At 38.4% G+C, this 27,117-nt stretch overlaps 1 protein-coding gene across 1 annotated transcript in view; it reads right to left on the bottom strand.

Annotated features, from left to right (window-relative positions):
* Positions 1–2,756: 2,756 nt before the first annotated feature.
* DGKH (diacylglycerol kinase eta) overlaps positions 2,757–27,117 on the bottom strand; it is a 208,970-nt gene continuing 184,609 nt past the window's right edge. Inside the window, exons 28-31 of the mRNA XM_061133431.1 lie at positions 26,238–26,357; positions 24,994–25,102; positions 23,068–23,198; positions 2,757–17,461 (exon numbers count right to left, since the gene is read on the bottom strand). Of these exons, the coding sequence (XP_060989414.1) occupies positions 17,372–17,461; positions 23,068–23,198; positions 24,994–25,102; positions 26,238–26,357 (450 nt within the window). The 3' untranslated portion in view covers positions 2,757–17,371. The remainder of the gene's footprint in view (positions 17,462–23,067; positions 23,199–24,993; positions 25,103–26,237; positions 26,358–27,117) is intronic.

Genomic DNA, 27,117 nt, shown 5'->3' with positions numbered 1-27,117 from the left:
TATATATATATAAAATATATAATGAAATACTATTCAGCCATAAAAAAGAATGAAAATTTTGCCATTTGTAGCAACATGGATGGGACTTAAGGGTATTATGCTAAGCCACACAGAGAAAGACAATACTGTTTAACATCACTTACATGTGGAATCTTAAAAAATACAACAAACTAGTGAATATAATGAGAAAGAAGACTCACAGATACAGAGAGTGACCTAGTGGTTACCAATGGAGAGAGAGGAGGCAATATAGAGGGGAGCAGGAGGAACAAATTATTGGTTAGAAGACAGGCTAGAGGGATGCATTGTACAATACATATATAGACAATATTTTGAAATAACTGTAAATGGAACATAAACTTTAATATTGTATAAAATATTAAAATTGTAAAGTATTAATGATTTAATAATTTATTAAAGATGGATAAATAAAAGATAACTAATTTAATAAAAAATTAAAATTAATGCAAGCCCAACTCCCTGTGATTGTCTCTCAAGTATCTTAATCAACTTTTGGTCCAACCTCATCTCCTCCCACCTCTACCCCATTTCCTCAACCCGAAATTTTCTCTTTTTCAAACTAAGAATCTTTCTTCTAGTCCCTCAGCTGTTCCTCTGGGGGCAACATCTCGCCCCACTTTCCACTGTGCTCGAAGAAAAGCGCCTTGTGAGACTAAGAGGCCACTGGCCTCTCAGCTCCCAGGACACACACTGTCTACTGTGATGCTGGGGTTGAGGCTCTCGCAACACGAATGCTCGGTTCCCTTGCCAGCTGGCTTCCTGCCCGCTCTGCCAAAGTGGGCACAGGAGGGCAAGGGAAGGCAAGGAGGTTTACTCTTCTGCTCTGTTCACCCTTGTTGCCAGCATGGCCTGGGACCAGTTCTCACCTCCGAAGTGTAGTTGGTCCTGTTCTCCAGCCCAGAACCAGCTTCATCATCCTCATCTCCCAGAGGCACCATCTGGACAGCACCCCTTCCTCTGAGGTCTGAGTCCTAGCTCTGTGGGCCCCTCTTCTGAGTCCTTGGGGAATCTTTCAGGACTTCATCTTTCTAACAGCTTCAACCCACCTAATGAGGCTACCAGATCTGTATTTCCTTCCCATCTCTCTCCCTGACATTGTCATGCACCTCATGGAAATCCTATGGTCGTCTTACACTGTGATGCCTGAATATGAAGTTGACCAAGGTACTTTCCTTTTCAGTTGGCAGAAACCAGAGTCTTCTCTTCTTCTTGCTTATGCACTGCCAGTCTCCAAGCGCAAGCCGTTTTCATCTCAATATTTCTCAGATCTGTTCCCTCCTTCCCATTTCCACTAAAACTGCCCTAAAGAAGTCCCTCATCATCTGTTGGTTCGACCTCTAATCTTCCTGTCTTTAGTCCTCTGCAGGTCTACTCCACCCACGGAGGTCAGATCTGATCACGCTGTCCGGCCGTCACCAGCTCAGTTTCCATCTCCGCTGTGTTCCCTTTATGCTTCTGCACCAGGCTGCACCCACCATGATGTTTTGCTGTCTTCTCCTGCACTGTCAGCCCTATATCACACACCCGAACTTCGCCTGGCTAATTGCTTGAAGACGCAAGGTGACCGATCCAGGAAGGCACCCCTAAACCTCCTCTACATCCTTCCTCTGTGCTCCCCACATACAGTGAGTCCCCTACCTACGGACCTTCAAGATGCAAATTTCAAAGATGAGAACACATGTTCACATGTCCGGTCACGTAAGTTAGGTCATGTCTAACCTACATTGTCATGTGGGTGATCCCCTACACGTGGCTGTGCTTTTGTGTACCTCACTGTACAGTATTGTAGAGAGTACAGTATCTTTATCTCAAACCCAAGAGGTCCGGAAGTAAGCATAAAAGCAGCAGTGATGTAGCTGGTACTGCACTGTATTTTTCAATGTATGGTACCATAAAATATAAAATGTTTTGTTTGCTTTCATGTATTATTTGGGTGAAAAGTATTATAAAGCTATTATAGTACAGTTCTAGACAGCCAATTGTGTTCATTAGGTACCTAGGCTAACTTATGAATGGTGTTCTTGGACTGGAACTCATTCCTATGTGGGGGACTTGTTGTACATGGTTGCAGACTTTTATTACTGCACATAATGGTCTGTGTTACAATAGCCTTTCTTTCTCACTAGACAGGACTATTCATAGATTGTTCCCACTGGAAACAGCTACTTGGTTCTTAACAAGTGTTTATCAGTAAACTTCAATGACTGATTACTGTAAGGAGAAACCAAATAAACTTTTACCATGAATTCCCCCACTGAGTGGAGTATTACTCAGCAATAAAAAGAAACAAACTATTGATGACTATTGATATATGCAACAACTGGATGAATCTCAGAAAACCAGACGGAGTTAAAAAAGGAAGTCACATACTGTATGATTCCATTAATACAATGCTCTTGAAATGCTCAGATTATAAAAGTGGAGCTACATTAACGGTTTCTCAGGATTAAGGATGGGGTGGAGGTGGGAGGGAAATAGATGTGGCAAAACAAGGGGATCTTTGTTTTGGGTCCTTGTGATGAGCGAACGTTTCCGTCTTGACTGTGTCAGTGTCAATATCCTGTGTCAATATCCTATATGTTTGCAAGATGTCATCACCAGGGGGAAATGGTACACAGGATCTCTGTCTCTCTGTTATTTTCTTATGACTATATTAGACTCCACAATTATGTCAACAGAATATATTTAATTTAAAAAAAAACATTCCAACCAGAAAAAAAAAAATGGAGACTTCACACACTCCAAATGCATTCTTTTTATTTGAGAAGGACAATCTCAAGGCAGTGCCCTTTGGGAAAGGCATCTCTCATCATTAGATACATCGAGATCAACCATTACTCTCGGCAAAGTACAAAAATACACGCATCAGTGACTTCCATACAATAAATACATAATCATGCATCCCACAATGAAAGGCACGGAAACCCGGTCACTTAGTAGTCATAAAAGTTACTAGCTACATTAACAAAGCCACCCAAATTATCAGTATAAGGAACTGTAATAATATATTCCAAAGGTGAAAACACATAAAACATCTTTAAAATAGTATGCAATAAATATCTCAATTGTTGTATATATTTAAAAAATTATGCCATTGTAAACAGCATGTAAACAAACAAAACTCACGTTTTCTTACCATTATTAAAAGTTATTAGAGCTAAAGTTATAACCTCTGCTCTGTCAGGTATATTTCACTGGCAAGTGTGCTAAGCAATTTAAAGTTTCACTCTTTTCTGCAGCAAACAGAGCCCACTGTATAATAAATAGATAGGATCTCCATCTTTCAGATAAAAGTTTCAAAACGGACTACAAAAATGTAGTAAATTATTAGTTATAAGTAATATGGCAAAGGCTAGAATACAACTATCTTCTGCAATGCAAGGGACGAAAGGAACTATGCTGTTAGATATTCAATGTGATGATAAATAAGAGGCAAATCATTACTGATTCTCGTTATTGAAAGGTAGAATGAAGATGCTGAGTGTAACGGTCAAGTGTCCAGTCTTCTGAGCCTCCTTTGTTTGTGGGCCTTTCAGAACATGGAACAAAGAGTTAAGTTCTATCAAACTAAGAATTTCTTTTTGCTAGAGAACATAGAAATGGTTGATACTTTATACTGATGGGAAATGGTGACTTCAAAATGTGCCTATCAAAATGTAAGTATACATTCAAGTAAGGTTTTTCTCATACTTACAATATTTTTTCCTTCTTATAAAGGAACCCAATTATCTAACCATTAATAAATATTCAGAGAAGTTAATTTTTTGCAACTCAAATATTTTTATTTCATCTATATATCAGTGTATTATGGCACATAAATACTAATAGTGGATTTACTATATGCTTAGATAAGTATGCTAGCTGTTAGTATTACAACTCCTTTTTCCCCATTAAAAATAAAAGTGGTGGAAACATCAACCCATAACTACAAATGGAGCCTTTGAAGTACATTGCAAAGCATTATTTTATAACTTTTTCCTTTTACTGTGAATTCCCAATGGATATTTCATATATTTTGGAGTAACTGTCATTAATAAGGATATATGCCTTCCTCAAATGGACTTAAAGTTGAACTTGTGTTCTATAAACTCATTAGTCATTTGAATAATGTACAGCACCTATGGTTGTGGAAATGGGGTTTTATAGATTTGGTGAAAGATGTACTTGACGAGTGATGGTCAAAAATTATTTGCAGTTGACCTGAAAATACAAAAATTGTGTACATAAAAACAAGATTAGTCCTTTATGACACAGAACTTGTTAGTTTTTTAGGTGGAAGGTGATGACTTCTCTGGAAAACCCTGAGAAGTAATATTTGCCTTAAAAACATGTCCTCCCAATTTCTTAAACAGACTAGAAAAATAATCATGAACATGAACTTGAACTCTATTAGATAAGAGCGGTCTTATTTTATTTGCATCCCCAGCATGAATCAAAGGTCAAATGTAGACCAGGTAGAAAAAATCCTGAGTGAAGTAAGAAGTCATTTAATTTAATTATATGCAAATTTTGGACGTATTTAATTTTAAAAATTGACTTTAAAGGATTTTTTGTGTCAACCTTTATCATAATTTGGAGACATGGTAGAAAGGCTTTATAGAATCACAAAATAAAAACAGTCCCTTAGGTAATAGTTTTTAGTCTTTATGTTCCGTGTGTGTGTGTGAGTTGCTCAGTCATGTCTGACTCTTTGCAACCCCATGGACTGTAGCCTGCCAGGCTCCTCTGTCCATGGAATTCTCCAGGCAAGAATACTGGAGTGGGTAGCCACTACCTTCTCCAGGGGATCTTCCCGATCCAGGGATCAAATCCTGGTCTCCCGCACTGCAGGCAGATTCTTTACCATCTGAGTCACCAACAGCGGCAAAGAAGCCTTCTTGCATTTACATAATAAAAAATGAAATAATCATTAACTATAAATGACCTGAAAAATGACCTGAAACTGCACAAATCATTCTCTATCTCTGGTTGAAAACTATTTTTCAGAAAATTTTACCTTCGCGTTTTTTTTAAATTCTTTCTCAAGTGTCATTGTTTTGTGTAGGTCATTAGTATATATATCTATGTAGACTGTATACACTGAATACAGAACATCTGCCAACGAGAAAGATCATCTTTAAGGCATATCTATGAATTACAAATAAGAATTCTGCAGTTACATGAAAATTTTCTAAGCCTCAACTTTAAGAAACAAGAATTCAAATTTGGTAAATATTTCTCATGAGTAGTTAACAAATGATTATCCTTCATAAATCAACTGTTCTTTCCTGCTGTTTCTCTTCTGTTGATTCTCCTAGAGTTCCTGCATGCTTCTGAACACACACCCACCTCTTATGGACTCTCAGGAAAGTTTATGTGTTAAGTGCAAAAAGACAGAGAAGTCTGGGCTCTGTATTACCTTCACCATTTCAAAAACATTTATTAAAATCCTACCATGGGCTCGCTAGACACTGAAACTACGAAGATAGAGAAATCCAGTTGTTGACAAGCAGATACACAGAATTGCTGAAATGTGATATATATATATCATATATGGGGGCTTCCCGAATGGCTCAGAGTAAAGAATCTGCCTGCAATGTGGGAGACCCAAGTTCAATCCCTGGGTCGGAAAAAGCCCTTGGAGAAGGACATGGCTACCCACTCCAGTATTCTTGCCTGGAGAATTCCACAGAGGAGCCTCATGGTCTACAATCCATGGGCTTACAAAGAGTCGGACACGAATGAGTGACTAACACTTTAACTTTTCTTTCATATATTCATACATATTCAATAATTATTGAAATAATTTTACAGAATAAATTCCAAGAGACTATGGAGCATGGATGAAATACTTAACCTTCTGGGTAGTTAGGCAGAGTGTCACAGAAGGTAAAATCTGAACTGAATCTTAAATGAGTTAATCTCCAGCAAGTGATTATGCCAAAGCACTGAACTGTGAGTAGCTCCAAATTCCTGGGTTACAAAAGGTCTCTAGTGGAAATGGTAGGTGAGGATGCTAAAAATGGTGTGACGAGGTCATGGAGATCCTTATCCATCACGCTAAGGAGGTGGGTTGCTGTGCTGTAAAGAGGGAGAGTCTAGTTAAGATTTTTTTCAGCTGAGTCATGACAAAAGAAATCTGTGTTTTAAAAAGACCACTCAGTCAGTCTAGTGGAAGTTGGATGAGCGGTAGGGGAGAATTAGGAGGGAAAACTGGTTACTGAAAAACTAGAGCAAAAGCACAAGAGAGAATAATAATGAAGGTTTGTGGTGATAAAGGTCTGAATGGAATTATCACTTTGCTTTTCTGCAACTAATTAGAAATAGAACATAAAATGCCAATTCAATTTTTGAGATGGACAAAAAAGAAAATATGCAACTGTATAAATACTAAAAAAAAAAAAAAAAACCTTTGATATAGAAAATGCTTCGGTTTACACAATTCAAAACCAAGATTAGCTTAGGCTTGTGTTTTGTTCCATATTTTAGCTTAGGAGTTTCTTGGCAGAAGAACATGATCACATAATGTTGCTATGAGAACTGTGTCACCTCTCAAAAGCTTTCTGAAAGCTTTTCAAGTAGAAGGAGGCGAGGAAACAAAAGAACTGCTTGAGTTTGCAATGCTTTCATCCTCATCATTACGTATATAAAAAAATTGCTGCACAACAGAAATCTGTAAACAGGGAAGGTTCTAATTAAAATTATAATTAATTTAAGTTATACTAAGATCAACTGTATATCAGGTCATTGTGGGAAGCAAATTCCCAGAAAAATAACTTATTCCCATCACTGTACCAAATCATTTGGGAATCATCATTTAGAGATCTGTTATTATGAAAGCTAAGTTGTGCCATTGTTGTTATTGTTGAGTCGCTAAGTCGTGCCCAACTCTTTGTGACCCCAAGGACTGTAGCCTGCAAGGCTCCTTTGTTCATGGGATTTCCCAGGCAGGAATATTGGAGTGGGTTGCTATTTCCTTCTCCAACGGATCTTCCTGACCCAGGGATTGAACCTGCATCTCCTGCAATGGCAGGTGGATTCTTTACCACTGAGCTGCCAGAGAAGCCATTAAGATAGATTAAAACACAGGTGAATGAGTTCTGATTCACTCTTTTCCTTGATGTCATGCAGCTTACAGCCTCTTAAAATCCCAACATTTTTAGGGGAGAGGGATGCCGCAGGAGCGCCAATGTATCATATTATACTACTATAAATAGCATATCTAGCAAAGAACTTTTTGAGTCAAGTGGTCAGAGTGACTGAATTCAAGGGTCAGGGAAAAATAAAGTCAATATTCATTTACCCTCATCTACATTTGATCATTTTAACTGGGTTATTCTAATTTCTTTCCTTTAATTGTACTCAGATTTTCATTATGGTAATGAGTAAGACAATCTCTAGCTTAATTTCTTTACCGGAAGTTTTAAAGGTACTTTGCAAGAGAGTACCACTCCATAGCTAGAGAAGACAGTGATGTATGCTTCAGATCAAATAGCAAGGAAACCATTCAGAATTCACTGGGTAAGTGACATCACAGAGTAAAATATGGTAAGGGAGGAGTCCAGTGTTCCTTTTTTTCAACACTGATTTAAAGAGACATTTCCTCTTTGGGGATTTAAGCTATGAAAAGATGTGCAGGTCTTAGTTATATATATATATATATATATATATATAACAGAATCACAGAACTCAGCTATATTATATAATATGCACTATATATGTATTAATAAAATGTTTGTCTGGGGTGAGTGTAAAAAAATTACTCTAAATTTCTGAAGACTTTAGAAGTTAAGATTTTAGCCTATCCTAAATGAATATATAAATCTATACTACATAGATGAAAATACCTATAACCTATTTTGGGCAAGACAGTGCTAATGTAACTTCACTCTCCTTTTTAAAATGAACATTGAAGGATATTAACTCGGACTTTTAATTCATGCTATAGTCTGGGAATCCTTTATATCTAACGACAGTGGGAAAAGAGGTACGTTTAAGTACGATTCACACTTACATAATTCCTCTTGTAAAAGAAAAATCACCTGGTACTTGTAACTGAAAATATCGTGGACCATTTCTAATAAGGGAAGCCAAAGGACCAAAACATAGAGCTCGTAGAAAGGACTCAGTGAGCCAGGGCCAAAGTCAGTTTTTGGAATCCAATGAACCTGACTCTATTCCCACATCTAGCATCACAGGATTCAGCTACTAGGAATACTGTAAATTTGAATACTTTGTTTTTGTTTCAAATCAAAGAAAAATCCATCCTTGCTAACAAATTTCAAGGCTGAGAAGGTTCATAGGCATCTCTTTACTCTGTGTGGTCTGGTCTGATCTACCTTCACCAGAGCTCTTCTTTGAGAAGTTGCTAAGCCCTACTGACCAGTCCTCTCTTTATCACTCACTACTTGAAAAAAGTGAAGTCGCTCAGTCAAGTCCGACTCTTTGCGACCCCATGGACTGCAGCCTGCCAGGCTCCTCCATCCGTGGGATTCTCCAGGCAAGAGTACTGGAGTGGGTTGCCATTTCCTTCTCCAGGGGGATCTTCCTGACCCAGGGATCGAAGCCCGGTCTCCCTCATTGTAGGGAGACGCTTTACCATCTGAGCCACCAGGGAAGTCCAGGGATTATTGTCTAGGAAGGCTGTATATATATTGGGGTTTATTTTGCCTCATGTAATGCACACAAATCATCAGGTTATCCAACTATATCATAGCTATAAAATGTTATGGCAAATCCCAAATGAGCTTTCTGGCCAACCAATACCTTTTAACTGACTTCCAAGCTTCAACAGTAGAAATGGGCTCCTTAAACTCACTGGTAATTTTGAAAAGAGTAAAGGTACAATTCCAAACTTCACCAGTGTGACATTTTTATATTCTTCTTGTTTCATGTCCGCCATATATCTCACACCGGCTTTGCATTTCTATAATTTAAGCTGAAAGAGATCTACATTCACACTCATTTCCAAAACTCTCCCAAATTACCAAGCTCCTTTATCCTTTAATTTCCACAGGATGTTTCTCATATATTTTCTTCTTTCCTGCCTTCAATAATTGATTGTGCAATAGTAAAATTAATATAAAACTCTTTTGAGTTAAATTCTTAATTTTCTACATTTCTTAAACAGTTTACAATTCATCTACCGCTTATACTGTAAAGCAATATGGCAGCTGAATTTAGGGCTTATTAAAGTGATTTCTTTATATGTGACATTTTTCTTGAAAATGTGATTTTTATTCCGTGTGGTATGCTGTTGTGCTATTAGGTTTCAAATTTTTGGTTTTTAAAAAGTTGAATAGAGAATATTTCGAAAACAGAAATAATTCAAGACTCAATTAGAATCTCACTGACTTAACTGACAGAAACAAAGTGACAAACCATAATCGCTTATGGGTACTCTGACTAAAGCAGCCCAGAGTCAAATGCAAACCTGTTAAGAACATACACTTTGAAACCAAGAGCTGGAAGTATGTGAGATTTGGAGGGTTCAAGATTCTGAATGTTCATTCAAATGCCTGCATGCTCAGTCACTTTAGTTGTGTCCGACTCTTTGTGACTCCATGGACATGGACTGTAGCCCGCCAGGCTCCTCTCTCCATGGGATTCTCCAGGCAAGAATACTGGAGTGGGTTGCCATGCCCTCCTCCAGGGGATCTTCCCGACCCAGGGATTGAACCTGTGTCTTCTGCATCTCCTGCATTGCAGGTGGATTCTTTACCACTGAGCCACAAGGGAAGCCCTCAAATGTTATACTGGCAGTATAATCACTGAGCTCTCTTTTACAACAAAAGTTGAAAGTTTACTACAGAAAAGATGTTCTGACTTGAAGATAAAATGTATATTGGGCAAATACAGCATGATGAATCCCTTTGTAACATTAAGTTCTTAATCTTGATGATTTCACTTTTTGATTTATGCCTTTTTCCGTATTTATTTTAAACATGAAAATGATTTTTTTAAAACAAAGTCCCTATGACTTTTCCATTGTCTAGGAAGGTGAAGAATACCATTTTTTACAAGGAAAAAAACTGGGCATCTGTTTGGCAGAAATGAGTCCTTCAAGTACATAAGTAAGTTATGAACAGAGCTATTACACTCTAAGCAACAGCAGTAACAAGGAAAAGAGCTAGAATATGCATTTTGTATAAAGATTAAATTTCATGGTATAATAAATAAATGCACTCTGATTTACACATCTTGCAAAAACCTTCTGCTGCTGATTATGAATAATACTGTCCATCATTGACTTTGCTGATATCAGCACTGCCTCACATAGAGTTTCAAAGGCAAAATCCTTGCCCCCAAAGCCACAAAATGTACAAAGCTGCTTTGTTATTAAGTATTTTGTTTGCCAAAAGCCCTGCAAACTAAAATACATCTTGGAAGTTTGAATCACCAGCGTGATCACTATTTTGGTATAAAAAGATAAGAAAAATTTTAATATGAAAATTAATAAAACCAGTAAAAGGTGAAACCTGTTGTATAAATAGACATTTTAACATAAAAGTGAGACTTTTATCTCACTTAAGAGAAAGAAAAAATTTGATACAACTTACTTGAAGATTTGAAAATATCATATTTTCCCAGCTCTAGATAAATATATTACTCCAATTTATTAGTCATCTTCAATATACAATATATAAGTCACAAAACTGGGAATATTACAACACCAAAACCTTTCACAGCACTAGCTACCAGTTACCAGAACTGTAAGAAATCTTATAGCTATATATCAGCTTAATACTTAGAATATAGAAATAGATATGGCTAAGCTGTGGTAAACAATAGTGCAATCAAACAGTAAGGACCACAAAATATATTTGTTTTCCTTTTTAGCTTGTATACCTAACCTCATTGACCTACTTCAATAGCCTTATCAGCTGAGTATGAAACATTTTATTCCATTTAAAAAGTTACCATATGTTCCTTTAGGTTAGGTTAATTTATTCTTGAAGCGCAGTTCTATGAAATATCCAGACTATTCATAAATTTCTATACAATGAGTAACTCATAGCTAAAATGAAATATTTTATGTGGAGTTTTTTTTTTTAATAACTTGTAAGTAGTGGCTTGGTTTCTATTTTTCCAACTAAAACTTGGAAGTGCATACAAAATTAAGAGAGAAGATATAAATACATGTAAATAGAATCTTAATTACATAAAAGAATTAACTTGTTCACTTATATTAGTAATATGGGGTTTTTATTAAACACCATTACTGAGTTTTTTTGGCCGCATTGTGCAGCATGCAGGATCCCAGTTCCCTGGCCAGGGATTGAACCCATGCCCCCTGAATTGGAAGCACAAGTCTTACCCACTGGACCTTTGGTGAAGTCCCTATCGTTACTGAGTTTAACACAGCCTTGGTTACTGTGTTAAGATTCTCCTGAAAATAACAGAAAGAAATACACAAATAGGTACAGTCCAGCTGTCATTTCTCTCTCTGTTCTCTATAACGACAAACCTTTATAGCTTTTTCCATTCTAACGGAAATATCTCTCAACAAAACTTGGAGAAAATAATAGAGAAAACAATAAGAAAGATATAAATTAGTGCTCTACATATTATAAAAATCAATCACTGTCCTTCTAAAGTTTTGCTTGTTTCTTCAGGAAGGCATCCCATTGCAAAGTCAACATATTATCCATCTAAGACAGAGACTGCTATACAGGAGTCATTGGGGAGATGCCGTAGCAGAGAGAAACAAGCCCCGGGCCCCCTGGCATCCGGCGAGGGGCAGTGAGGGGACAGACATGGCAGCCCAGCTCTGGAAACCACTTGGGAAGCCACTCCACTGACCAGTACTGAGTACTGAGGACTCTTCACTTCCCATCCTTTTCAGCTGACTTAAAGAACTGCCACTTCGATCATCAGTCCAACCTGCACTTGAAACATTCAAGGTAAGTTCATTTTGGAAGGGGACGGCAGGAGGGACCGTAGATGTCAAGGTTGAGAGATGTAATGTTTTTACAGCTTAAAGAAAAGCAGTATCTTTAAAGAATTCACATCTGTACAACATTAAAAGTCCACTATGTTGTCAACCCTGTTGGGCAAACCAGATCATTTACTTTAGACATGTCATAGGGAAGTTTCCGCTCTAATTTCTTAAGTCATAGCTTTGCATGAGTATTTCCTTCCTCCATTCCTATTACAAATAACTTCTATGGAGACTCAAGTAGTGATCTCATTATTCTTTAAAGGTAGCTAAAGAATCTCTAGGCAGTAATGCTTTGGTCAATTATATCATTACGTAAATTGAAAAGGCTTACTAACTGTATGTCACTGGGAAAGATCTTATTATAGAATTACATAATTTGTATTTTGAGGGTCAAGAATATATTATTTTTCAGGCACTCTTTTAAAGAATTATTAACTACCTGAAAATCAACATAAGGTAGCATAATAAGAAAGCCAGATTTTAGTCTAGCAAAACATGCCTTGAGGGCTTTAATGACATATTCATTTTACTTGCAATCATTTTGGGTCTCTCTTTTTTTTTTTTTTTTTTGCATGCCTAATGATTCATTTAATGTGTGTGTTGCTATGTGTCCTCAAACATGAACAATGTCAATAGGATAAACTACTGATAAGAGAAAGCAAAAAGTCCAAGTTGCGGGAGACTGACCCGGTCTTTCCTTATCTCAGTACATATTGTTCCGAAATGTTCCCTGTGGTTTAAGTTGTGAACAAATGAGAATGTCACATGAGCAAATGCAGACTGTCAGTGACTTAGATGCGAGGGCCTAGAGTGAGGTCAGCTGTGTTGGCCAGTATCTGTGTGCCACCTTGGTTACCAAAATATATACTGGGTAGGCAGGGCTCATCTAGAAACTGAATTAGGAATAAGGATTGAGAGGGAAACTCAGCTGGGTGATGAATGAGTTTCAGCTCATTTCTGGGATTAGTTGGAGAAGGGATAGGAAAGAGTGGGTTGGACAGTCAGCTATTCTGAGCACCTTTGAAGACCTCAGATCCCACTCATCTAGAAGAGATAAAACTATTTAGGCCAGTACTAATCACTTCACAAATCTTAGTAAAAGGAAGATTTTGGCTCAGTAGGGACGGAGTGGACTGAGATTCTGCACTTCTCTAAGCTCCCAGGTGACAGGATGCCACTGGTCCATGGACCACATTTTGAGTAGCAATGACTGTAGTGCAACATTACCCAGTAAAATTTTTGCAATGATAGAAGTATTCAACATCTGAATCGTCTACTATGGTTTACTGAGCACTTGAAATGTGGCTAGGACAGGTGAGAAAGTAAATTTATACTTAAACTAACTTTAAATAGCCACATGGAGCTAGTGGCTACAATGCAGGACAGCTCGGATCTTGGACATTCACGGACCTCTTCTCCACCAGAGCAATTACATCATGGTCCCCAAATGCTCTAATCCATCAATTCATTTAGATGAGTAAGTCTCCTTCCATTAAATGAAAACTATAAAATTTAAATTGTTTTCTTCCTAATAACACTTGGCTAGATGACCCACAATGAGGGGGCAAAGGTGCTCATGCTTGGTTACTCAGTAGTATCTGACTCTTTGCAACCCCATGGACTGCGTAGCCTGTCAGGTTCTGCTGCTAGTGAGATTCTCCAGGCAAGAATACTGGAGGGTTGCCATTTCCTCCTCCAGGGGATCTTCCCAACCCAGGGATTGAACCCGCATCCCTGATGGCTTAGTGGTAAAGAATCCACCTGCAATGCAGGAGCCGCAAGAGATGTGAGTTTGATCTCTGGGTGGGGAAGATCCCCTGGAGGAGGGCATGGCAACCCACTCCAGTGTTCTTGCCTGGAGAATCCCATGGGCAGAGGAGCCTGATGGGCTACAGTCCATGGGGTCATGAAGAGTCGGATGTGACTGTAGTGACTTAGCACGCCTTTCTGCATTGGCAGGCAGATTCTTTACCACTGAACCACCAGGGAAGCCTGGGGGGGCAAAAGTGGGGTGAGACAAAAGGAGCCCTTTTGCAGTGGGATAGGTGAAGAGGAAAGGGTAGTACATGGCAGTGAGACTGTGAGTAACCATCTCTGCACTGGGCATGTAGAAAGATGGGAAAGTGAAGTCGCTCAGTCGTGTCCGACTCTTTGCGACCGCATGGACTGTAGCCCGCCAGGCTCCTCCGTCCTGGGATTTTCCAGGCAAGAGTACTGGAGTGGGTTGCCGTTTCCTTCTCCAGGGGGTCTTCCTGACCCAGGGATCGAACCCAGGTCTCCCGCACTGCAGGCAGATGCTTTTACTGTCTGAGCTACCAGGGAAGTCCTGAAAGATGGGAAGCCAGGCAGTTTAAGAATGAAACTCAGAAAGTGATGTAGAAGAATGGATGGATGAGCGAAAATGAGTACTTGGAAATTTTATTCAGGCCTGACCATGTCCCTGTCTTTCTTGAAAAGTCAGTTGTTCCTCAGGAAAATGAGGAAAGTGAGGGAACATGAAAGGAAGTGAGTGTTGGGAGGTTGGCTGTGAGTCTCCTCCAGTGCTCCGAGATTACCCATGTGTGGGAGAGCCTGAGGGGAGGAAAGGCCACAATTATAGCCCCCAAGCCAGGCTCCAGTTTGAGCATCTCACTTCAGCTTATGTGTGGACCCAGGCACGGAGCCCCTCTGCACTCCCCGGGCTCTGATCAGCTCTCATGGAGAAGCTCCCCCTAGCCTTGCTGTAACCCCATCTACCACAGAAGCTGGTTCCTCTGCGAGGCTGGACTGTGGCCTCCCGAGGCTCTGAGGGCACCGTCCTGACAAGCAGGTGAGGGTGAAGGCCTCTGGGTCCTACAGAACCATGCATGGATGGTTCATAGAGTGAAAAGTGCTCTTATTTAACCCTAAAGATCAATCTTGTCATTTTTAAAGAATTTCATGCCAATGTATGGCAAAAACCACTACAATATTGTAAAGTAATTAGCCTCCAACTAATAAAATTAAATGAAAAAAAAAAAAAAAAAAGAATTTCCCTCATCCAAAAGCCACATGCAGGAAAATTCTAGCTAAAGATTCTGTTTAGTGAGGTTTGGCATACGTAAGCGATGTTACTCAAGAGTGAAAAGTGTTAGTCACTCAGTCGTGTCTGACTTTTTTGCAACCCCATGGACCGTAGCCCCAGCAGGCTCCTTGGTCCATGGAATTCTCCAGGCCAGGACACTGGAGTGGGTTGCCATTCGCTTCTCCAGGGTGAGAGTGAAAGAGCAACATCAAATAAAAAATTCAGTCATTAACATCTTACTCTTAAACTCTGAACAAGAGATAACCTGAGAATCTTTTCTACTGGCAAAGAAGAATTTGGGGAGAGTGAAAAATCAATAAAGGTTTTTTATATTAATTCATTCTTTTCTAGGATTTCTTGCCTCCTTGTCTCCACCTTTCCTTTCTTTGTGTGTGTGTGGACAAGGATTTCTGATCTAAGCAGAGTTCAGAGAATCTGGACTGCCTGATTTCACAGGGAAGTGACTGAGGACACTTTCCAGTGTGGATGACTCTAAAAGGAACTGGAAATGACTTTTGATTTCGTAAGTGTGGATAATGTTAAAATTACTAAGTGAGTAGCTCTTGGCTCTTTTAAGCTACCTGATACAATGTGGAAAATTTCCCATTTATTCACAACTTAGGTAAAATATATAGTCAGACACATTTGGTCAGGAGCCTGAGTTCATTTATTTTTAAGATATCCAAACTGTGACTTTTACTAGTAAATACTCAAATCATAAATAAGAATAAAGTGTCAAATATGTAAACCCTTTTGATACAATTAAATTATATGTCTGACAATAGCTCGTTTTAAATGTTTTCCCATCAATATTTCTCTTTAAGTATTTGGCAAAAAAGTCTAGAAAATATCAATGAAAGTATATTTTAGATTACACGTATGCAAGTGTGAATGTACATATAAATGTATACGTGTATGTGTACATATATATGTGTCTATACATTTATGTGTATATGTATATCTTTTGAGTACCTTCCTAGAAGGCTACTTTATGACAACTGTCACCACTGGGTCAGTATCCTGTTTAATTCTCTTATATAGAAGATTTTTAAATACTACAATGAATTTTTTAGTATATGATGTCTAAAGTAAATTTATTTGAGGACATTTTTCTGACTTTTTGATAGGTATGCCTTTGGCTTTCAAAGATTTTGATCACAGAAATGTTAACTTCTCATGCACTATACTGAAGTACAGTGGTTTATAAAAAGGAAATAATATCTGCCTGACAGGATATAAGAATTAAGTGACATATAATAATGGAAAGCCCTTAAGAAAAAGTTTAAATCTCTTTCATTGGGAAGTTTCGGTCAGTTGTCTCTTTAGTAAGCGAATGACTCTGGCGGCCAGTCAGTATACTGATCCTAGTTTGAGACACTGGGGAAATTCCTGGTTGTCAACAGTCTGCTATATTATAGATGCAAACACAGTATTAAATAAATATTAAATTGAAATGAACAACAGAGTGTGAGAATTTTGGTTTGGAGAGCTATACTAAGTTATCTTAAGACAACAGAACATATAATTTTATGAAAATATACAGAGAATTTTCTTACTGTGCATACCTGCTGTTTATGACAGACTGATATAAAATTGGCTTGCATAAGATACATATCATTTGTTGATTGGGGCCCAGACACATGTTCACAGATTCTTAGATATAGAATATGCAAAATTCCACATCAAAGAACAGAAAAGTGCCTTTAGCCAACCAAAAGGTACTTAGGTAATAATAAATTAAATTCCATTAAAACTGACATTAAAGCTAAGTGTTACATATTAAATGTGACATGCAAGAAACAAAAAAACAATTCAGGCAGCAACATCGTGCATTAAGATTTGCATTCATTCATAGTGTTTGAGGGATTTTAACCATATTCTCTGACCACTGAGAGCTAGAAATCTGAAATGATACCAATTCAAAACACCACTTAACTGACATCTTAGTCTTCTAGCCAGTGATTTGAGGAAAGAAGCCAATGCCTCTAACAGTGAAACCCAGTAAGTTTCAGCCACATATTTTTATGCGGTTGTGCGATAAGAAAACCCCACCTGACCAGATTAAAGGAAAGTAAACATTCTGCAGTTCCACCTTTTGGACAATGCAGTTGTCTCCGATTCCTCCTACCTTTTTACTAATATGAGCATATTTGAACATGTCAGGTTTGCACAATAAGAAAATGGCTTCGTGGAATGTATTTTTTTGGCACAAAAATATTTTCTAATACTTCAAATCAAAATTTTCACCCATAGCAAAATATTAAGCCATAGAGGTGTCTTAGGGTGCTTACTCATCTAGGCAGAAAACTACAAGAACAGCCATTGGCTCCCAAGGACTTTGTATTAAGTAGCGATGACTTTCCTTCCAAGGAATAGCACCAGTATGATTACACCTCAGGCTGGAGGGTGCGCCTTTCAAGCTCTTTAATTCCCTGGAGAATTCGCTTCACATGACCCACTTTCGGTATCCCCAGGTCCTAAAAAAAAGGGAAAAAAAGGGAAAAAGAAAGAGAAAGAAGTTAACCAATAAGAGAAAACTAATGGTTAAATATTTAGCTAGCTAATAAAATGTAGTTAGCATTCAGTTCATTCATCTCAGATTCAATGATTTACAAAGTAAAATCAGAAAAGTTAAGTTTATAAAACCAAAAAATCCTGAAATTAAAAAATTACCAACCATTAAAAAAACCACATCTTACACAAACTGTTAAATGTAACTTTCTCATAGGTTACACACAAGGGCAATTCTTCAACAGTCAAAATTACTTTCTCCTTTTTCTTCTTTTTTGATTTAGAAAAACAGAGGTCCTTTTGGAATCTCGGAGAGAAGTGACATGTGACACAGGGTACCCACAAAATTTACTCAAATAAATTTCGTAGTCTTAAAACAACTACACATTTCCTTGCTAAAATATTAAACTTACAAATAAGTCCTGCTCCTCAAGAAATTACTCTAGTACTTATGACCTACATGTGGAATGTTAAACCCTTTTGCACTTGCATTTAGAGTCTTTGATGTGTGTGAAATATTTAAATAATTTTTATATTTTATAAGTGTAAAAAAAAATCATATAAACATAGGTATGTATGAGTTGATGTTTTTGCTCAAAACACTTTTGACTCCTTTCCCTCAGAACTCCTCTTGTTTTTTAAAGACCCAGCTTCCTGAAAAGAACCAAGAAGCCAAGATTTATTGGGTTGGCCACAAAGTTCATTTGGGTTTTTCCTGTAACATTGATGGAAACATCCATACGATGTTATGGAAAAACCCAAATGATCTTTTTGGCCAACCTAAGAGTTCTCAGAAATGAATGGTGACTGCTGAGTGCGCAGCACAAAGCAGGCACTTGGCAAATGAATGCTTGTTGCACGGGTAAAGGAGATGCGTTCAAGACAGCCATAATATCTGCTCTCTGAGAAACTAAACAGATGGCGAAGATCTCCACTCCCGATAGCTTCCTTAAGCTTAATGGCCATAATGAACTTGCCAGTATGTGAAGTCAACTTCTTCACAAAACAGAGAGTGTGGAATATCTGAAAATAAGTAAAAAGATGATTTGCAAAGCAGTCTCGAAAGTAGGATTATAAGGTATCACAAGATTATTTGTCTCACACACACACACACACACGTTCTCTCAACCTCCCCCATATACTTTATGAGCTCTCTGAATTCTGTAGCACCATTGCTACTGAGGATTCTGCATCTTTCTGGAAAATGATCTTTCCACAGTCAGTGCTCTTTTCAAGCTTGAGATCATTTCCGGGTAATGCTTTTACAATATTTAACCGATCCTGAAAAATATCTGCTCATCGACACCAGGTCATCCAAAACTAGTCTTAAGGCAACTATCTAACTCCTGAAGTATGTGCTAAAACAGCAAACTTAAAAGCAAGGCCAAACTTTAAAGGAAGATGGAAATGTAGATGCATTTGATTTGAGTGGAATAGTTAAGTATTCTTTATACTTTATGATAATGCAGTTATGTGAATAAGAAAGATATTTAATATCAAACAATTATTTTAGGCCATAGGCATACTTTATTCTCAAGAATAAAAGCTTATTTGAGAGAAGCAGACTCTACTCACAATTATTATTTTTGGAGTCACGAGATGAATGTTTTCCCTAGAGTTACACTAACTTCTTAGCTATATTTTCTTTAGTTTGAGTTCAACACATTCATGTCCTCTAGGAATCAGGCTGTGATAAAGTTATGCCATGAGATCATATTCATTAGTGTTGACTTTTTCTTTCTTTGGAAGAAGAGCTTTAACTTTGCAGAGGCATGCTTTGTAGCTACTGTTATCCTTTGGCCCAGACAAAAACAACTTTCCAAATGGAGAAAACAAAACACCAACCAAACAACCCCACCGTGTCTTTACCACTTTATTTGGGGGGTGTGTGTATGTGCGCTCAGTCACTCGGTCATGTCTAACTCTTGAGACCTGGACTGCAGCCCGCCAGGCTCCTCTGTCCATGGGATTTTTTCAGAAAAGAATACTACAGTGGGTTGTCATTTCCTACTCCAAGGGATCTTCCCAACCCAGGGATCGAACCCGAGTCTCTTGTGTCTCCTGCATTGGCAGGCAGATTCTTTACCACTGTGCCACCTGAGAAGCCCTGTTTTCTTTGGTACCCTTCACTCTTTTCTACCGTCTCCAGGGGAGAAAATACTGCAACAGTCTGTCCGTTACAGCACATTAGAAATATCTTCCCTTTCCCACCTTTACGCTGTCACATTGCTATCTCCAGTTGCCTGGTGATAACCAAGTAACACCTGAGCCAAGATCTGGGCAGCAGCTAGCCAAGTGGCAGGTAGGGAAGAAGCATACCTTCAGAGGGTACACCCCTGACGTGAGAGTTTCATATTTTTAAATAAATGAAGCACGGCCAGATTGGAAGAGTATAGCCCCGAAGGGTCAGTGACCCCACAGCAGGTTGAATACATAGGCAGAACTTTGTAGGTAGTCCCATAGACGCTGAGTCTTTATTGGAATTGAAATGGGAAGCCACCAAAAGGTTTTAAGCAGAAGAGTGATATACCTGATGTTATTAAAAGCATCACTCTGGGCTTCCCTGATGGCTCAGATGGTAAAGAATCTGCCTGCAGTGTGGGAGACCCGGGTTCAATCCCTGGGTTGGGAAGATCCAATGGAGAAGGGAATGGCAACCCATTCTAGTATTCTTGCCTGGAGAATTCCACAGACAGAGGAGCCTGGTGGGCTATACTCCATGGGGTTACAAAGAGGCAGACAAGACTGAGCAACTAACACATATACACAAACACACACACACAAAACATCATTCTAGTTGCAATGATAATAGATGAGAGGGCAAGAGTATCAATGCGTGGGCCAGTGAGGAAGCTACTGATGTTACACAGGCAAGAGGAAGGATTGTGGAAAGGAGAAAGGAGAAAGACAAATAAATGGAGATTAAAATCAAACTACTTTGTGATGGTTTAATGAGTCAGAGGAGAAGGATAAGGAAGAGGAAGATGCTAAATATGACCCTGGGTTTCTCTGGCTCAGGTCCCTGAGTTGCTAAGATAATAGACCACAGGAGAAGGGGCAGAATAGGAGTAGGGCAGGACAGCAAAAGTTTGGTTGCGGACACTTTAAGGCTGACAGTCTGTGTCATGGTCTAGTGGCAAGCAGACGTGGTGATATGATCCTAGAGTTTACAAACGAGGTCAGGGCTAGAAGTAGAACTATATGAACCAACGATATATCCATGGACAGTATCTGAAGTCATGGAAATGGATATGGTTGCCTAGGGAGTAGATAACCCTTCATCAACATTCAGAGACTTTCCTCTGAAGGGTTTGCTCTCTCTTAAAGCTCCAATGACAGAGAACAAGGTGAGCTCATTTCTAACTTGGTTTTCTTCCACTGAAGACTGTAAAATTACTACCCTTCCCATTGTCCTATACTCTGTTTTAGAACCAAAAAAGTTAAAATGGACTATGTCAATACAAATTTCTGAAAGCAAAGTTTTAAGGGAAAGCCATTTGCCTTAAAAATAAAAACAAAAAAGTCTCATGCTAAATAAAAATTATACTAACATGATTCTTAATCATCTCCTTTGTACTCATTGTTTTTCTCAGCCGGGTTCTACCAGTCTAACTTTAACTTTTATATGTGAGCTTTTGTTTTTTTGTTCTGCAAATATTATAACTCATTGTGTGCATATGTATGTTTATGTACGTTTGTGTATGTTTATAATACATATATTATATACAAAGTCTTTTCCTTGAATGTATGCTTATTCATGGCAAGTGAAATGCAAGCTTCTAGAGGGCAGATGCTACCTATAGAAGAGAATAATACACTCATCAATATGTACATACGTATGTGTTAGTCGCTCAGATGTGCCTGACTCTTTGCAACCCTATGGACTGCAGCCTGCCAGGCTCCTCTGTCCATAGGATTCTCCAGGCAAGAATACTGGAGTGGGTTGCCATTTCCTTCTCCAGGGGATCTTCCCAACCCAGGGATCGAACCTGGGTCTTCAGCTTTGCAGGCAGATTCTTTACCCTCTGAGCCACCAGGGAATCCCATTCATCACCAGCTATTCAATAAATATTGCTGCCTGTTGAGGATATCAGAAGCTACACAAATATGTTACATGTAATGGTCTTCTACATTTACTTTTTGGTGTATTCATTTCAAGTGCTGGTCAATTTTTACTCTAATACTATATATTCTATATATTTTGCTATGCTCCAGATTTGGGACTTTCAACAAAGGTAATTAGTTAATCTATTATTTTATTATTATTCTGGCTAAAAATGTCTAGGTATAACGTTTAGTTATGTGTGTGTGTGTGCATGCTAAACCACTTCAGTCCTGTCTGACTTTTTGTGACCTTATGGACTGTAACCCACCAGGCTCCTCTGTCCATGGGATTCTCCAGGCAAGAACACTGGAGTGAGTCGCCATGCCCTCCTCCAGGGGATCTTCTGACCCAGGGATCGAACCCAGGTCTCTTACATCTCCTGCATTAGCAAGTAGGTTCTTAACACTAGCGCCACCAGGGAAGTGCCAATGTTTGGGTATAATATACTTTATATTACTCATTGGGGTTTAAAGGTCTCTACTAACATGTTTTTAGATAAAGGCACAACTGCTCATGAATTTATTAGGAATTTACTGTCTCATAATTTTATACATTTTAGAACCAGGTGCATAGGAAAGGAATCAATCCATCAAATGTTGAAGGCTTTATCGCTGACTTAATGAATCAATCTTGGAATTTTTAAATGGCAGTATGTGGCAAGAAAATATAACATGAGAGAATGCTACTTTTAACCCTGGGACAGAATATGGTACTTTGGCTATTTCTGAGGTTGAGGGTCCACTCAAAGAAGAAAAGGGAATTGCTGCAGACCATGAATTCATAATTTTTCTTCCCTGTCATAAAAGAGAAATAAGTTTTGAGACACTCTCTAGCAAAAACAAGCATAATTTTTATTTCATTCACTATAAAGGAAAATACGTTTATTTGGGGGAAGAATACAATTTCAATAATAAGCCATGGAAAGGAAATTTGAATTTGTCTAGTTGTTCATGTAACCTCTGAAAGGTCAATTTAGAAACACAACCAAATCATAGAAGTCTAAGTAGCCACTGCTATAAGTCTCTCATCTAGTTCTCTATATTAGGAAGGCTTCGTTCTTGGTATTTCGAATGAATTTTTAGTTATTTGAACCTTTTAGTAGATATTTTCAGTCATTTTAAGCAACAGACATCACCTTTCATGTTGATCCAAGAAAATGAACTGAGGGAAACACGATCCATCTGGAAATATTAGCACAGCCATGCCAACAGACACAGAGAAAAATTACTAAGTTCATGCTAAGCTTTAGCTGTAACTGTCAGACAATGATTCTTACAGAAAAATATTACAGACTTTCTCTTTTCAAAAGCATATAAGGAACTCAGGCCACAGGACAATGTATATTATATAGATTACATACGCATAACATGAGCCAAGCTGCAAGCACAGAACTGAAGGGTGCAGGAGAAAGGAGTCTGTTTTGCAAGAAAAAAATTTAAGAGCAGAAGAGTAGCACAAAGGAAATACCTTAAGATCTCGCCTTTCCAGATGCAAGAGTTCAGCCCCTCTGATGTCATGACGGATGAAGATTTCTCTGTACTCTCCCAAATTGAGCAGATCCAGCCAAGCAGCAACTTCCTCTGTGCCCCATTTCTGAACTACCAAAGTTAAGAGCAAAACCCCCTTAATTTCTACATGCTCAGTGCATTACAAAGCACAGGCTGGCCAAAGAAGATGCAAAGCAGAGCACGGTGGCAGCTAGCCAAGGGAAAGGTTCAAGGTACTGTCTCAAGGAAACTACAACTCGGCTGTTTCCCATGCAAGTTTCAGACTATCAATGAACATGAGGCTCTGACTCTACAAAGGCATTCACTGCTGCGCACTTGTGCCTTTCGCTTTAGCTCAATTTCCTCCTTAAAGCCATGCAAACTACACAACATGTATAAAAACGTGTTCCTCATAATTGGGATCAGCAGTACAAGGTCTAAATAAACTCTGATGATATCCTTAAGATCATATATGAAACTTATTATAGTTGAGCTACCAATGCTAATAAAAATTTCAAATCTGACACAGCATATAATTTTACACAAACTTCTGCTTCAGGTCTTGCCAACTTCAAGACCTTTATGGGTTCTCAGCTGCCTTTATTGGTTCTATTCTATTGATGATTCCCATTACAGACAATCACACAATGCTTGCGTGCTAGTAATTATGCAAGGCTTGCATGCGTGCTAATTGCTTCAGCTGTGTCCGACTCTTTGTGATCCCACGGACTGTAGCCCGCCAGGGTCCCCTGTTCATGGGATTCTCCAGGCAAGAATACTGGAGTGGGTTGTTGTGCCCTCCTCTAGAAGATCTTCCCGACCCAGGGATCGAACCCATCTCTCTTATGTCTCCTGCATTGGCAGGTGGGTCTTAACCACTAGCGCCACCTAGGAAGTACAATTATGCAATAAGTGTATTGTTAAATCAAGTTAACATTGCCTAAAAACTGTCAACACTGCTTTCCAAGATTAATTGGGTTATTTTACTGTATGTATTCTCTTTCATACATTTTACCCAACATTGATAAGCTTAATAAAAAGTCTCCTTGTTTGCCACATTTGGTTTTAAAATGCTCTTCAATAGCTGCTCTATGCATTATCAAAAATAAGGTCATATATCACTTTTTAATATGAGATGGGAAACTCAGAAGAGTTATAAAATTATTTAATAAATTAAGACATCTACCATCATATACACAGAACTTGAAGGTCTTCAGCAGTAGTACAGCACTAAATTTAATCTCTAGGGAAAGGTGAAAAGGGAATTTGAAAGAATATCCAAGAAAGAGTTTAATCTTTGCTTGAGAATGCAAGTATCACAGTGAACTGTTATTAATGAGCTGAAACGGCATTCCAAGTCCTTAAAAGAGGAGGAACAGAATATATAACTTGAGGTGGAAAATACACCTGGCAAGTTAAAGGATTAAACGAAAGTTTCTACGTTCCATTTGTCAAAATGAGACAGATTGCGCATGCTAAAGAAGGAAAACAAATTATAAGCCTTGAGCTGCTGTTGAGCAAGATGATGAACCATCAACAGAGGTGCTGACATTTACACAATGCAGCAGAAGCAAGTCAGCAAACCACTTCTTAGTCTTGTGTGCCTCATGACTACAGACTCCTGCTCACAATGGGACTTACTTTAGGTGTGCTATGATTTTCTGTATGATGGTACAGTGAACACAAAATGAGATTCACTACTTAAACCATTTTACCGTGTATGATTCAATAGCATAAATGCTATTTATAAGTACATCCATAAAAGCTATTTATAAGGACATCCATAATGTGGTACAATGATTATCACTCTCTAATCTCAAATCGTTCTCATCCCCTCAATGATATCATGTTCATCTGCTATTTTTTTCATAACATTACACTTTCCCTTTCCATGTGGATCACCTACCAGGCTGTGAACTTGTCTTCTGCTTCTGAACCTTCTCCTTTTTGAATTTGGGCACAATACGAAATACTGTGCTTCTGCTGTTTCTCTTGGTGCAATCCATGGGGGGCTCCTGTTTGAGTCAATCAAGGAAAGAATTTTCTCAGGATATTAAGAGAAGAAAAACCCACTCTGACAGCAGAGATAACACAGGAATAGGTTATACCCACAGAACACTGATGGAGTGATAACTCCCTCCCCAAAAGTTCATGATGTTGCATACTCCTGAAAATGTACTGATTCCTGCAAGATGCCTTTGTTCACATAAAAGCTTTTTCTCATTTGCTCAAGAAAAGTGCATTCGAAAGGACGACAGTAGTCTCCCCGACTAGGACAGTAGTGTGGTTCCCCATTCTGTGGTTTTTGTTATCTGCCGTCAACCTCATCCTGAAAACACTACGTGAAAATTGCAGAAATAAATAATTCATACAAGTTTTAAGTTGTACACGGCTCTGAGCAGCAGAGCCATCCTCATCCATCCCGTCTGTTAGTCCCTTCGGAACCATCTGAGTGATCCGACCAGGTGTTGTGGTATCACTGTGCTTGTGTTCAAGTCACCTTATTTTACTTAATAATGGTGCCAAAGAACAAAAGTAGTGATGCTAGCAATTCAGATATGCTAAAGAGAAGCTTTAAAGTGCTTCCTTTAATGAAAAGACGACAGTTCTTAACTTAATAAGGAAAAAAAAATCGTATGCTGAGCTGGCTAAGATCTATGGCAGAAATGAATCTTCTGTCTGTGAAACTGTGAGGAAGAAAGAAAAAATTCATGCTAGTTTTGCTGTTACATCTCAGATTGCAAAGGTTACAGCCACAGTGCATGAGACACGCTCAGCCAAGACGGAAGAGGCATGACACCTGTACAGGAAGATATTTTGAGAGATGGACCACATTCACGTAACTTTTGTTACAGTGTATTGTTATAATTGTTCTATTCATTATTGTTGTTGTTCATGTCTTCCTGTGCCTAATTTATAAATTCAACTTTATCCTAGGTATGTCTGTGTAAGGAAAAACATAGTACATGTAGGGTTTGGTACTGAGATTCCAGGGGTCCCTTGGGAGTCTTAGAATGTACTTCCTGCAGATAGAGGAGGATGGCTATATTTAAAATGTATTTTCTCCTGAACATTTCTTTTTCAAAAGGTGCGTTCAAATTCTATTGTCACAAAGTGCACACATTTATAAACAGGTTGAATTTTACATACCTCATCCTCATTTGGGTGTAAGATATAATAAAGCCACGGAATTTCTGTTAACTTCTGTAGCTCCACTTCCACGGAATGTAAGGCGTTGGATACTCGCTCTTCATGTGGAGATTCCAATTGCTATTTAACAGCAGATTGAAAACTGAGGTAAAACAAGCCTCAGAGACCATCTCAAACCCTCAAACAGAATAAACTATTTTGTTGACACTGAACATCCTCACCTCTTATGAGGCAACACTAGAGTGTTGTTGGTTTTAACACAAATAGAGCAAAAAGAACAAATTATTTTATACTGATTTCATTTAAGCAAATTTGCATAGATTTATCCTCACTTCCCAAAGGTGATATAAGCAACTGGTGTAGCAACTGGTGTGACTTTAATAATTTCACAGAAAAAACTATTGCTATTGGTGGTTTTTTCCTAGGCAAATCCCTTCTTCCTTCTTATCCTTGCATCCCATCTGCCTTGCTAGTAAAGAATCTCATCATTTTAACTTATTTGTGGCAAAAATCATTTTGATTTACATAGGCTACAGTGTAAACAAATAATGATATTTCAAATTGGTCAAAAACATGTCACATAATAAGAATCACCTGCCACAAAAATCTTCTGGGTAACTAAAATAATAACTTCAGGGGAAAAAAAGCCTATGGATCTCAGAAAAATTGGTGATAAAAAGCTGTTGTACAAATCAGGAAAAGCTCAATGGCTTGTAAACTGGAAGAAGGTTTGGAAACTTTAAAGAGAATTTAACTGGTCACCTCTTGCCCATTCATTTAAAGCACTTATCATCACTATTTTTAAAAATTTTCTGGCTACACGGGGCAGCATGGGGAACAGTTCCTTGACCATTGATCAAACCCCTGCCCCCTGCATTAG

This window comes from Dama dama, chromosome 30, assembly GCF_033118175.1.
Source record: "Dama dama isolate Ldn47 chromosome 30, ASM3311817v1, whole genome shotgun sequence".
Taxonomy (NCBI): domain Eukaryota; kingdom Metazoa; phylum Chordata; class Mammalia; order Artiodactyla; family Cervidae; genus Dama; species Dama dama.
This window is presented reverse-complemented; position numbering and strand designations above follow the sequence as displayed.